This window comes from Lutjanus erythropterus, chromosome 17, assembly GCF_056507025.1.
Source record: "Lutjanus erythropterus isolate fLutEry1 chromosome 17, fLutEry1.hap2, whole genome shotgun sequence".
NCBI lineage: Eukaryota > Metazoa > Chordata > Actinopteri > Lutjaniformes > Lutjanidae > Lutjanus > Lutjanus erythropterus.
The window spans coordinates 26,968,087-26,982,356 of record NC_139333.1 but is presented as its reverse complement, the minus strand read 5'-3'; the positions used below and the strand labels follow the sequence as shown (position 1 = coordinate 26,982,356).

Genomic DNA, 14,270 nt, shown 5'->3' with positions numbered 1-14,270 from the left:
ATCTCATTCCATCATGTGTGCACGGAAAAAATCTATCAAATATCTGCCTGAGGAAAGGTAACTTATTACTTGTCCTTTGGAAATAACCACACCTTGCACAGAACTAACTTTTGTGGCGTTTCCTCTTTCCAGGACACAACAGAGAAGCTGCACCTGTTTTGTGAGCCTGTGCATCCTAAAAAACAACTCATTTAAAAACCTTCTGTGAAAGGAACCCCAGTTTTCACTGTTTACTCAACTGCCAGATGGTGGGGCTTATTAGAGTGTGACACATCTATTGCCCTGATTGACTGACCCCTAAATTTTTCCCCCCACCTGCACGCCAGGAACTCTCCTCTGCCTCTGATTGGCTAGCAGGTTACTCATTGCCTCTGTAGGTTAGAGGCTATTCAACATGTATATTAACGCAAGTGTGCCTTCAGATTTTGAGATGCGCCTTGGTGTGCCTTGGGCACAAAAAGTTTGACAAACACTGACATACAGAGCTGGTACAAACGTCCACAAGTTGTGTAGAGTCACAGAACCTTTGACAAGCTTTAAATGCATTTTTAAGATGTACATGTTCTCCGCTGCTTTTGAGTCAACCTTCATTTGTAACTGACTCATTCTGTGCTGATTTATCAGTTGTTGTTTTTAGTTGATTTTAAATTTGTGGTGTTGGTTTTGTTTTTAATTTGTTCTAAAATGGGTTCAATACCTTTTGGGTGATTTAATGTTTTCTTATGTGTTATACATTATGTAAAGCATTGATTCTGACCTCTGGCTACAAAACAATCTCTACTTGTCAATTAACTCTTCATCACATAATAAACAACTATGAGTGAGTTCCCCTCAGTGTTGGCTTCATCAGAACAATTTCTATAGGCCCACGAGGCATTTTGCAAGGAAAAAAAAACAATTCCAGCAAAGTAATTATTATTTTTAGATAATTTTAAGTACCTAAATGTAGCTTTCCCTTATGTTCCATCATAAAATCGAGGGGTTTCAGCATTTTCCAGGCCGTGGACCCCTCAGCTGATGATGGAGCAGGAACCACCTACAATGCAACATACATTTCCAGGTCTTCTCAAATTAGCTGCTCAGTCAGCAGCAGTTGTAGCACGGCTAATGTTAGGTGTGTGTAGTTTTGGTTTCTATTTACAAAAGAACCATAATCCCTCATCCTCAAGAGCTGTTTGTTCACCTCATATTCATCTTTCTTATTCATATATGAATACTTTGTCATGATATTCACACCTGGCAACACTTCAGATGAATCAACGGGCAGAATTGGCACATTTATCTTGAGGTATTATGATTCATGGTGTTTCATTTTGAAGTCGCTCAAGTGTGTAATGTAATTTAACTCATATCAGAAGCAATCCTGCATAAATCATTGTCATTTTGACTCGTATTGATCAGCTGCACACGAAACAGTGTTTTGTGGATTTGCAACTAGCAGATCTCCTCTTCCATTGAGCCAAAGCCTGTAATCTCTGTGCTAAAATGCAGTCACACCTGTTCCCAATGAGCCGCCCTCTGTTTACCAGCGTGTGTTTGTAATAAAGGAGGCTGTTAAAGGAGTAGAGTATCATACGTTGTAGAGGGGGATGCTCTTCATGGGTTTGTACTGCTTCAGGGGGTCCATCTTGTACAGGTGGCGGTCAGTGATGAGCACAGCCCGGTCCTCCGCCTTGTGGAAACGGTTGATCTGGAAAGCACAAAGCTCCTCATTAGTCACCCCACAGGATAAGTGCACACACACACACACACACACATCTAAACACCCTGCAGGGGGATGGAGCAAACCAGGAGCAGTCGGGCTTGTTTGTTTGTGCAAACGTATACATGTTGCGACTGTGTGTTCACATGGTTAGTGGTGGATAAATGCTCTAACAGCCTCCTACCTTGCGGACGTTGCAGGAGAAAAGAACTCGCATGAATTTGTCTTTCCGTTGCAGCTCGCTGGAAACCAGTGTGAATGATGCAGCTGTGTCGGGGCTGTCTCGCTTCTGTCGGCCACAAAAAAAAACAAAAAAAAACCCCACAATAAATCTGTTAAAACACTCCAGCCTCATTTAAAAGAATTTAGAGACAGTACTGGCATTAATCAGATTTACATTAACATCTTTTACACACTCTCTTTGGGCTGGGCTATGAGCCAAATCTATCAAAGCGCTGATATTAAATTTACTCCAGGGTTTGTACAGCCTTTTAAGAGTATCCTTTAAGCACTTTTCAAGCAATTTCAAGGTACCTAAACCAAAAATTTTGGTTTATCGTCACACCTAAACTGGGAAGCCAGGCAGAACAGGGAGAATCCTGTTTATTTCGGCACCCGCTGCCCTTATAAGTTAACCCAGCTCTGAATCTGGTGTGACACGTCAGAAGGCAACAAATAAATATGATGAAATATGATGAAAACAGTAACCCTGTTACTGTCATCGCAGATTTAATGTACACATCGTGTACTTTTTCTAGATCCTATATAACTCAAAAGATAAGTTCCACATTTGGGAAATATGCTTTTTCGCTTTCTTACCAAGAGATAAAAGATTATTATCTCCATGTCTGTAGAAAAGTTACGAAGCTGCAGGATTAAATGTATGTGTCACTCATCCTTAGCATTGGGTCTATTTACTTTCATTAGGCTTCTTTACATTTACGCTGCATTTGTTTGTCTGCTTCTTGTCGTGTGCATTTGAGAGTTATTGGTACATTGCTACAGACACATTTCAGCTGATACAAAAAAGTGTTAATGTTGGATATGCAGCCCTAACGTAGGTGCAGGACCAACCAGCAAACTTCAGAGCTGAAAAAGTGCCACAAACTGCAGTTTGTTAAATGGCCACTTAAGACTGCCTCCAAAAGAGAGTCAGTTCCCATAGACCGCCTTCTTTAAATGCCAGATATAAGAGGAAAAATACACATTTTACAACCTGCTGCAAAAGATAGTTTTGTTAGGTACTTCCCACGTTCACAACAACTGTACGAGGGTGAATTTTTATAAAACTCATCCATTTAAATTATATTAAGGTTTCAGGTGGGTGCTGTCACAGCCGCCTAATCTGGCTGCCTCAGCTCCACTCACACTCTACCTCTTCGCACATTTTTGCATCAGTCGAGAATTAAGTAGAGTCAAGCACTGCAAAGATGGTGAGTGCTGGAAACACCACACGGAAACCTATGGGTGACGTCACCGAGGCTCTGGCGCAGTTTATTATACAGTGTGTGTGCAAGACACACAATAAGAGACAAACATGCATAAACAAATCTCACACTTTCATTCTTCTCTCTCTGTTGCTGTGTTCTACTTTTCTCCATCCAAAATATACAGACACATATTTAATTTATTTATTCTCCAACCCCACCCACACTGCCATCCACTTACTCACCAGGTAGTTTCCTTCCCAGGCTCTCTGTAGACCCAAGTCAGACCTCTGGCCCTTAAGGGCCTCCAGGCTGGCTACCTTGGCCCTCACCTGCAGGGCCTCTTCTGGAGAGAGGCCTTTGATCAGTGTCCAAGCCCACCACCTGGAGGTAAAGACATCGCACAAAGAGAGAAATGTAAGAACAGGGGAAAATCGAATTTCTCCATTGAGGTTCACGCACAAGGCCTTGATAGTTCGGTCGGCGGGAACTGCAGCAGACCCCAGCTGTACTGCACTTATTGGCCTTTCACTCACACATCCTGACAGCCAACATCATTCTCCAGGAAGTCTATTTTCTTACTGTGCCCAGCTTCAAATAGAAAAAAAGCAAACAAACAGACGTTGGGATGAAAGGCGGTGATGAGTCTTTGATGGAGGAAGAAAAATCAATGCCCAGTGTGAGCCAAAGGCAGAAGGAAACGTGTAAGTTGCTTCAAACGGACTCATCTGGATGTAAAATAACACGAGGCGATGCGTTCTCTCCTGCAGTTGCGGTCAGATCCACTTTTAGTTTTAGCTCAGCCAATTTAGGAAAGTGATTATCTTCAAAAGAAAGCAATTTAAAACATTTTATTTCGAGAAAGCTCATCTGCTGCCTTGGTTTTGAATTATATAAATGGAAATGAATGGTACATTGTTAAACATTAAATCCAGTTTCACTTTATATTTTAATCTTTTGAAATAAAAAATAATTGACCCCAAAATTCATCCATATCAGGCACAAATATAGAAGCTTGTTGTTCGTACAAACCCCAATTCCAAAAAATGTGGGATGCTATATAAAAACTGAATACTGTACAAAGACAAGATATTTAATGTTCAAACTGATAAACTCGCTTTTTTGTATATGAAAAACACCTTTATCTGAACTTAGAAATGTATATACAATATACAATAGAGTGGTCATACGAGAAGATAAAGTATAAAACATAATTTTTGAGAACCTGTTATAGATGCTTCTGAGTGCCTCTTCAAACTTGCGCAGGACTTTGGGAGGCGTGGGCCACTTCACATGCCTGCCGTAATCCTTCATGGATCGGACGTTTTTGAAGCGCCGGTTCACCTCGCGGATGTAGGACTTGACCTTGTAGCGTCTGTAGGCCCGCAGGATGACGAGGGCCGCTCTCATCCGCCGGTATCGCATTCTGGCGATGGTGCCCCTCCACACCTGGAGACACAGGACGACATCATGAAAATGGACAATTAGAGAAACCAAACCACACATTCTGTATTTTCACATGTTGGAACACAACCGCTGCATGGCACCTGGAACAGGTTATTGAGTAATAAGTACTGTGCTACATAAAGTTCGGGACTCATAAGAAACAGAATACAGATATATAATATAACCTGCACCCTGGTGGACATTTAAGATGGAGATATACTGTATGCATGACATCTGCCTCATGTGTCCTGCGTCCATTTGCGACAGTTGCGTATGTCCTCAGAAATGAATGCTACGCATCCGCAAGATGTAATACACACATGACTGATAGGGGCAGTGTAGGGGCAGAATGCAGTGACAGGGTCAGGAGCTCCGTCACCAGCAACAACAGTGGCAGAAAGTTTTGGGGAACAAGTCTGCAACTACTTTCATCTTTACAACGTATCGTTGCTGCTTCACAGGAACATGTAGACTTACATTGATATTTATGCACAAAATCAGTGGAGTTCCCCTTTAATTACTGGAGGAAATTTACCAATGAGGGGACATTCAAAACTGCTGTATCCAGATTTTTATTCATTAATTTGGTCTAATATTGACCACTAACTTAAAGTACTTTTTTTAATTTGTGGGGTAAGACCACTGCACTAAAATCTAAATCACAAGGAGTGAAAGTACATAATATAGCTAGAAATACTAATAATAGCTAATATATAAAGGTGTATTTCAATGTGTCATACTGTCATTTTCTTAATTTCCAGTTTTATGCAAAGAAATTGTTCCATTACTCATAATTAGAATTGATTACACATCATCACATGTTTATTTGTTTTACATCAGTGCATGTGAAGTTTGAATAACATGGATTCAGACTACAATAAGGGCTAAATTAAGGACCCCCAAGCCTGCCTGTAACCAACCATAGGTTGAGTGGCTATCAGACCCTCTAAGGCATGAATAATAGATGTAAGTGGGACCCCAGGGAGCCATAACTCTGCACTAAAATCACCACCATATGCTCCCCTTTTACTGTAACCTCCCTCTCCTTCTTACACACACAACTTCTCAATTATTTACACGTTTATTTGACTGCATTGTACCTAAATAGTCCTAAATAATCAGTAATAAAGTGCATTTAGTGTCACAGACTGAATAGTCTCAAATTAAAGGCAACACTGCACACTGCACCGGAGGCTCACTTCTGGATATCATCTAAGTGTGATGCAGAATAATCATCATGAGGATCAATTTAATCTTTCAAAGTGTGGGGGTGGCCCGGAGGCACCGAAAAGGATTTCCTGCATTTGCATATTAAAACTGTGGAGGAGGCGGTTTTCACCCCGATGAGACCTGGTGGTGTAATAATTGGCAGAGAAGAAGATAAGTCATGCACCACTGGAATATGGAAGCAGCAGATTCATCTGTGTCATTTCGAGATGATAACCGTTTAACCACATCAGCTGCATATATGTGTTTAAAACAACGTTGTGTAAGTATTGTACCTTAAAGATACGGTATATGACATTTACTCTAGAGGTCGAATTAGACCACCAGCATCTCAGACCAACACAAATACACGCTTCGTTCACTTAAAGTTGGGTAAAAGGGGTTGTCAAAACACACACAGCTCACTGTCAAACTGACAGTACTGATCAAACATAAAATGTTTTCAGAAATATGTTTTAGTAACAGTTTACTTGTACATCTATTCCTTCTAAAAGATTATCCATGATTTCTTATGACTCACTAACTCATTCAGATAATTTCCAACATTAATTTGAGGTCTAATTAACGTGAAATGGGCAAAAAATAACACCAGTTATGGGCCAGAACAGAAATTTCAAAGGAGGACACTGTGGGTGTAGTGTTGTTGTCGGTGAAGCCAGTATTTCAATTTAGCATGTTTCCTTAATCTCTGATGACACATCGTTCATTGTTCTCTAAACATTGTTCCCTAAAAGGAAACCCAAAACCTGCAAAAGATCTTGCAAAAGTGTTAATTTTACCCAAAACCATGATCCCATCAGGGGGAACTGGTTTTGGTGGAACATTTGCATGTCAGGAGACAAGCTGTTAGCTCGTTTATGTTCGTACCGTAAGCATCCCAGGCAGTAATTTGCTGTTTTCAGCATGTGGGTTGCAGCTTGGAGGTTGCTGGGACTTTGAAAACTCAGACAGCGAACGCTGTGATACCGTGGCTAATGACAGGACTTATATTGTACATACATAATTCAAACATTCACTACCGAAGAGAATTCATGCCACTTTTTTCGTACATGCTTAGCTAGCTACACTTTAACTGCAGAAAAAACAAATTTTCTGTGAACAAAAAATGGTGTCCACATCAGAATTATTATTTAATATTTTTTTCTAAATCTTACTTTGTTTAAATATGGTGCTAATTATTGTATCATGGACTTTTTATCATAGCACTATTATACCTTGAGTTTTTGGTATCGTTCCATCCCAGCTAGTAAGTAACATTAGCTGGATTGCTAAGTCTTGTGTTGTTTCACTTGCTTGATGTTTGGCTGTTTGCAAAGACATTGCTAATTTTGGACAAGACTAAGTAATGTACTCAAAACAAATGTGTGTGTTCAGCTGTCCATATTTACAACAGTTGTGCGTAAGTGAAATGCACAAAAGAACTGGAAAAAAAAATCTTACATAATGTTGCTTTGACATTATTTTCTAATGTGAAATGTCACTTTATAACAGAGTGAATGCAGCATGGAGTCACCTCCAGCGGAGAATAGAAAGAGGGTGGCCTTAAGAAGCTGAATCACACTGAAATCAATAAAAGAAGGCCAGTCAGCCGTCTAAATCACCAACACAGCCGGGTCGTACTGTGCTTCCCAGAAAAGAAAGGTCTAAATTTGGATCCTTTAAGCCGTAAAGTTTATGTAATCATGTGTTATATGTCCAGTAATCTGAGATCAGCCCTATCAGGCTGAAAAAAAAGAGAACTCTGTCCCCATGGATGTCAACTGATACCGACTAAATCCTACTGGCCTGGTTTCTGTGGATAACATCTCTGATTCTTCAAAGGTTCTCTGTTAACTTTGACAAATTAAAGCAATGTAATTTCTCTTAATAAGTGTCATTATTTAGTGTGACTCTTTTTAGCCTCTGATCCCTGTGTGTTTTGTACCGGTTTCTTGTCTTCTGGCATAGTTCTGTGATATTTTTGGTGATACATATTTCATATCTCCTTCTTGTCTGTACTTTTATAAGAAACCTTTTTATTTTTTGCTCCCCATCTTTATCAGGAATCCCTGGCAGAGGAGATATTGTATCACAATGGGACCTTTCAGGTTAAATAAAAGTGCACACAGTAGAGCGCAGATCCAGGCAGAGTGCAGCACGTGGTGAAGCATCTACTGCAATGCTGCCACAATTGCAAGATGTAGCCAGCGGAGATTTGTAAAGTTCTGCCAACATTAACATCATCTCCAGAAAGTAGTTTATATCCATGTTTGTCCAGGCTTATATAATATATTTACCACTATATCAACCTGTAACTTTGAAGGAAAATAATAAAGTGTCTTAAGTGTCATTTTTGGCAAATGGAAGTGAAAGGAAGACAATAATTTTCAGTTAAGAAACATGCTGTCTTCACTTAGAGACTATTTTTTATAGAGGACAGCGAACTATTAGAGAGCTGAATGTTATGATGTCAGTGTCAAGCTGACCTTTCACCTTTTGGATGTAACTGTCATCACCTCAATATTTTATCATATTAGTAATTTAAAAATCTTGATGGCCAAAAATATGTTTAGTGAGGTCACAGTGACCTTGACCTTTGACCACTGAAATGTTTGAAATGATTCCCTGAAGGTGTTCTTGAAATATGTCCTTTACAAAAATGGGATGACCTGAAAACATAATGCCTCCTTATCTTTTTTAATTTTTTTAATTAAATAAATAAAAATTTGGCTTTCACTAGGTCACAAGAGATAAATGGCCAGGCAGATCAGAGGGCACAGACTCCTGACCTTTCCTCCGTCCAAGTCTTTGCAATGCACAGCTTGTCTCATTGTATTTATGTTCTGTTGCAGAACAGAAATACAGTGAGATCTGTTGTTACTGTCAGATGTGAAAATATCAGGAAAGGAACGACATCCAAGACAAGGAAAGATGTTTTTAGTTTTATTTTGTTTCTTCCTGTCAAGTTCGAATGAAGTGTGTGTTCTACGATGATGAAATTACTCACTCTGTAAACGGAGCCTGGTGGCTTTGGTGAGGGTGATAAATCATCTGTTTCTGGTTTAACAATCAAATTATCTTACTCTGTCTCTCTCTCTCTGTAGCGATCCTCTCCCTAATGTTGTCAGACACTTAAAATAACAATCTGAGTCAGTGACACAAAACAAGCACTTTCAGTAGACTGACTTTGATTTTGTGCAGTTGCTCATTATGACTGTTGTAGCTTAGTTTCACTGCTCTCCCTCATAGACCGGAACAATTTCAAAAATTGCCGTCCCCATTAGTTACTTGACACAATACATGGAGGGCCCTGCTTGAAAAATACCAAAACTACACTTTGAGTGTTCTCTTATGGTTTGAGGAACTTCACACACTTTTACAGCTTAAGAAACAATTTAAAATCCCTTTTGCTTACCAAAGACCTTCATTGATCTTACAGCTGAAAACAACTTTTTGTCTTAGCTCGTGATGTGTCTAAATATTGCATATTCTCTGAGATTTCTAAACTTAAAGCAACCAACATCTGTTCAGGTACAAAAATAGCTCCTCTAATGCTGTGTTACTGTAAGTCACAAATGGTGCTTCTCTGGCAAAATGGCACTTGATGCCCTTTTCCTCCGTTTCCTGCGTGCTGCACTGTTTCTAATACATAATGGATGAGAGTGAGAAAAGAGGAGCAGCTACATATTCATCACTAATCGACCCCTGAGATGACTCTCCCACATGCTCGGGGGTGACAGTGGTGGGAGGAGTGAATGGGTTTTTACCGCCTGTCCTGACTTAGCTGTGCCTGTGAACAAGGTTAAAAGTTACTTTCATTCATATTTAGAGCGTATTTAACACGTTACGGTATATTAGGTTTTAAAAGCAGGTACTGGATCAAAGATTGCTGTCAAAATGACCCTGGTGTAAATGAGTATAAGTGCATTTAAATTGGAATTTGAGTCTGTTAAGGTTAGTAAATAAAAGTTATGTGGAAATATAGCAATAAATCCTGAGTGGACATGGTGTTTATGGCACGCTAGAGCTCCATTTCACATTCATATCTCTGGTTTATGCGATTCTTAATTCATTTTTTATTATGCGCAGCTTTTTCATTATAATCTCAGCCAGGATTTTACTCACATACTGTTAAAAAAAAACTAAATAAAACAATTTCCTGTTTACGCCGTGGATAACTGATAAGTGACCCAGTATAATTTCATATAAACAAAACAACCACGGAGCATTCCTCCACTAAAAAAGTAATCTGGGTGGAAAGAAATCTAATTTTCACTATGCTGAGCAGATATTTAAAAATATGGATAGGGGATTTAAGGTGATGAACATAAACAGGATCCAGGAACAGATGTGACTTAAGGTGGAATTGTGGAATAACGGCAGCAGTGTCACACATTATCTAGCTGTACAGTGCAGTGTATAGTCATTGCGTTTACATTATATCACTCACTTCGTGATACGCAGCCATAATATTATGGTTAGCCTCGTCTCACTATTGAATCGGAGACAAGTGCTGTGCGATCGATAGCTGAAGTCATTATGTTTGTTTACATTCTTTCATTTACTGTGACAGAAAGCAGCGGTTGAAATGAGCAGATGGTTTTAATCACAGTTGATTTTCCAACTGTGTGTGACTGAAAACGAGAACATCACTGAGCTTTTATTCAATTTGCTCAACATTGTCCTCACTATCAAAAGTCCCCATCTGCAACAGATACTTGCAGCATGCGGCGTCTGTGTCGCTAACGTAGCCCCTACGTCAGGGCGGCAGAGATCTCAGGGTCAGTATCACCAGTACCGACACTGAATCTGACTCGCTTTATCATTGCCGTTATATCACACTCGATAGCATAGACTTTTTTTCTACTTTTCTTCTTTTTAGAGAAGAATTTGAAAATGTAGGAAAACAGTTTTTCAGGGCATAAAAACGATGATCTGTTGAACTTTACAAATAAAAACTCAAGAGTCTAAAAACTGAATAATCATCAGTGGAAAAAAAAAGAAAAAATGTTTAAATAAAAAAATGTCAACATCAAACATTTTTGTTTGATTTGTTTTGCTACAAGGTTATCTGCCTCCCGAACCCCATCTTGAAATTAATATTTTGCGTTTGATGTTTAATTTTCTATTTCAAAAAAATCTAAAATATGTATTTCTATTTTAATTTGACTTCTATAATATCTCAATACCACATTGGACTGTAATGACGGACACTATACTGTGATATTACACATTTAATAATTTTATTTTATAAATGGACTTTTGTATTGTTTTTGTTTTGGAACTGCAGACGTATAATTCAAAGCTGCCAAAGACGATTCATGATGAATTTTTGCACATGCTTAGATCATGGCAAGCTACTTTTATTTTATTGAAGGAAAGCAGAAATGCTAATTTTAAAGATAGATAAAGATAAAGATAAAATGCTGCATGCATTCTGTTTGTTTTCAGTGCATTTTTTAAAGTGGTCATTTTCTTTTTTTTTCTTGCATCTTGTATCTTGGACTTTTTATTGTGGTATTATCGTATCGATGATGTCCTCATTGTATCAAGTGTTCAGTATTTAGCTGCCTGTTCTGTTGACTGTCGCAGCCTGATGTTTTCACGTTGTGAGTTTGATCTGTGATGATGTCCGTGATCAAAATGTTGTAACCATAATAAACTCAGTGCTGACAGTGCAGGATTAAAACCTCGACTTTCACAAAGATCTTATATAATGTTATACATATAATATTAAACATCCATCTAACTACGAATCTCTATAATTGACTTTTTTACTAATTCTAAAAGAGTCTGTGAGCATATAAACCACTCCTCTGCCCCCAGTGTCCCACCCCATATGTGCTCACATGATACACTGAGTAACAAAGCAAAAAAATTGGCCAAATTAGATCTTCAGTGTGAGCTCAGTAAAGATGTTGCCTGCATAATATCCACATGGTGCACGGGCCTATGCCAGATCAACAACTGTGTTTATCTAAGCTACAAATCACTAATTAAATTGTAAACGACTGAGGCTGGAGGTGAGAAGGAGAAAAAAAACACCATAAAGCAACAATGAATCAGACAACGGCAGACATAAATGTCTCCACTGTCTTTGGAGCCTCATTAAGGTGTGTGACAGGTGGAAAGTGGCGAGAAGGTTAGAATTATGATGGGGCCACCCGGCCGCCCACACAGGCACAAACACCATAAACACATTTTCTGCTTCTCAAACGGTGAGGCAGCCTGGCCACGATGACGCTGGTGAGCTGATGAAGATGACACTCGGGGGAATGTGGATAAATCAGGCCAATAACAAGGCCCCTGACGGTCTGCCCCCTTACTCTCCTGGCCAATAAAGCCATCTGATCATCCTTTTAGAGACTCTGCCATCATGGAGCCTGCCCTCACCACGCTCCGGGGCCCGGGATTTACGAGCTCATCAAAGCCAGATTGGGGATCTTTGGTTGCAACAAAGCGGGACAGATTGCTGGGGTTTAATTTGGGGGGCGGTCTGGTTTTGAAACGAACACTGGCGTAAAAACATCCACAAATCACATGTGCCAGGGCAACTTGTGAGAGCTGGAGGGTCTCGGTCGAGATGTTGAGCAGAAGACAACACAGACAGCATCCACTACTGGCTACTGACTTTAATCGTAAATGGACAGTTTGGATGTTTTGAAGTGGGTTTGTAAGAGGTGTTTAAACACAATCAGTGTTAGCGCAGGGTATTATGACATAAATAATATCTAGATATTTTAAGGCAGTTGTATCAATACAATATATATATCGATACTGTTAGGACTGAATGTTATGGAAAATTGTAGCAATACTGTAGAGATGAATATTGGTGTTTTGAGCAAATATTAATAGACTGAGATGAGATTTTTCATAGATAATCATAAGTAATGTGGATATTATGACTCAGGGAAACTAATATGCAGCTATTTTAATAACTGATAAATAAGGAAAAATATCAATTAATAATTAAAGAGCGACGTCCAGAGTTTCTGATTTTAGCCTCTCCAGTGCGAATTCTATCTGGATTATTTCATCCTCTAAATGAATATCCCTGGATTGTGAACAAAACGAGACATTTGAAGACGCCAACTTGGGTTTTGGTAAACATTTTTCACCATTTTCTGACATTTTCTGGACCAACTGTTTGTTAGTCTGATAAGTTCAGAAAATTTCATATGTACTGCAGCCTTTAAAACCAGGAAAAGCCAACACTTAGACCCCTCTGCTTTGTGTCAGGGTCCTGCATCATCCTGTTGGGATTTATTTCAGTGCACACTGTACATCGTCCCTTACATAACTTAAACTGTTATAAGACAACGTTATCATGCTACAACATGAAACATTTCAAGTTATAACAATAAAACAGTGTAGTGTTATAACAAGCTAAACCTCTGTTATAATTGTGTCTTATAAAAACTTGAAACATACCTTGTTATTGTTTTTTTTTTTCTAGCATGGTAGCAATACGCTGCCGTTAACTGGTGGGAAAACGTTGTTATATAATCTAAATATCACTCCCTCAAAAGCCACCAGCCTCCAGTCATTTCACTTTGCAGAACACGAGAGTTGTTGGTCCACCACTGCCTCTGTCGGTTAGTTTGTTTGTGTTAGTTGTGTGACTTCAGTGATTTAAATGGTTAGTTTGGATTCACTGGCTGACTGCCATCTACTGGATATAATACACTGACTATGGTTAAATATTTAACACAACCCCAGTTAAAAATATGAACGAACCCTTTAAAGTATTGGGGCCGCAGCTCTAATAAAACGCCATTGAATAAAGTGCTGTTTTTGCAGCGTAAAAGGTCCAATATAAAAACATGCTAACCTCTAACCTCGTTGTCACCTAAAGGGGGTAAAAAAAACTATATGACCAAATTCCGACATGGAAAGACAGATAGGCCGGTCTGAACCATTGACACACTTGACTGCATCCCACTGCTGAACGCCCAGGTTTCCACATCCTCTGGGGATATTGAGCTGGTTTTCCAGTGACATGCCCGATGCACACAATGGGCGGAATCAAGAGTGTGTGACACAATTTAGTGAGGCTGCAACGTGCTCCGACCACAGGCTGTCGCTGGGAGACATGGGGCCGAGGCACAGGCCGGCAGTCATTATCATAAATCAATAAAGTGCTCGGGTGAGCAGCACACACCCACCAGAAGCACTGACACCGCTATACTGATGCCGCTTCTCATTCCTTCAATCATGACTCCCAGAATCATGTCATTTTAAAATGTTTAGCTCTGGGCCAATGCAGAGCGCCGTGATGGGAGCGTGTTCAACCTGATCCTGGACAATACAGTCTAATTAGAAGGGACAGTATTGAAGATTAAATTGAATGGCTCTGGATGGCCCATCCATCAATTAGATGGGACAGGACAAAATAGATCGGAAGAATATTGCCAATGGTCAGCAGTCGAAGCTTAAAGGGACAGTTCAGATTATTTCAAGTGGGGCTGCATCAGGTATTTATCCACAGG

At 39.5% G+C, this 14,270-nt stretch overlaps 1 protein-coding gene across 1 annotated transcript in view; it reads right to left on the bottom strand.

Moving 5' to 3' along the window:
• The window catches only part of myo1d (myosin 1D), a 148,093-nt gene that overhangs the window by 55,617 nt on the left and 78,206 nt on the right, over positions 1-14,270 (bottom strand). The window contains exons 17-20 of the mRNA XM_084740389.1: positions 4,355-4,578; positions 3,375-3,513; positions 1,887-1,991; positions 1,577-1,690 (exon numbers count right to left, since the gene is read on the bottom strand). Of these exons, the coding sequence (XP_084596515.1) occupies positions 1,577-1,690; positions 1,887-1,991; positions 3,375-3,513; positions 4,355-4,578 (582 nt within the window). The remainder of the gene's footprint in view (positions 1-1,576; positions 1,691-1,886; positions 1,992-3,374; positions 3,514-4,354; positions 4,579-14,270) is intronic.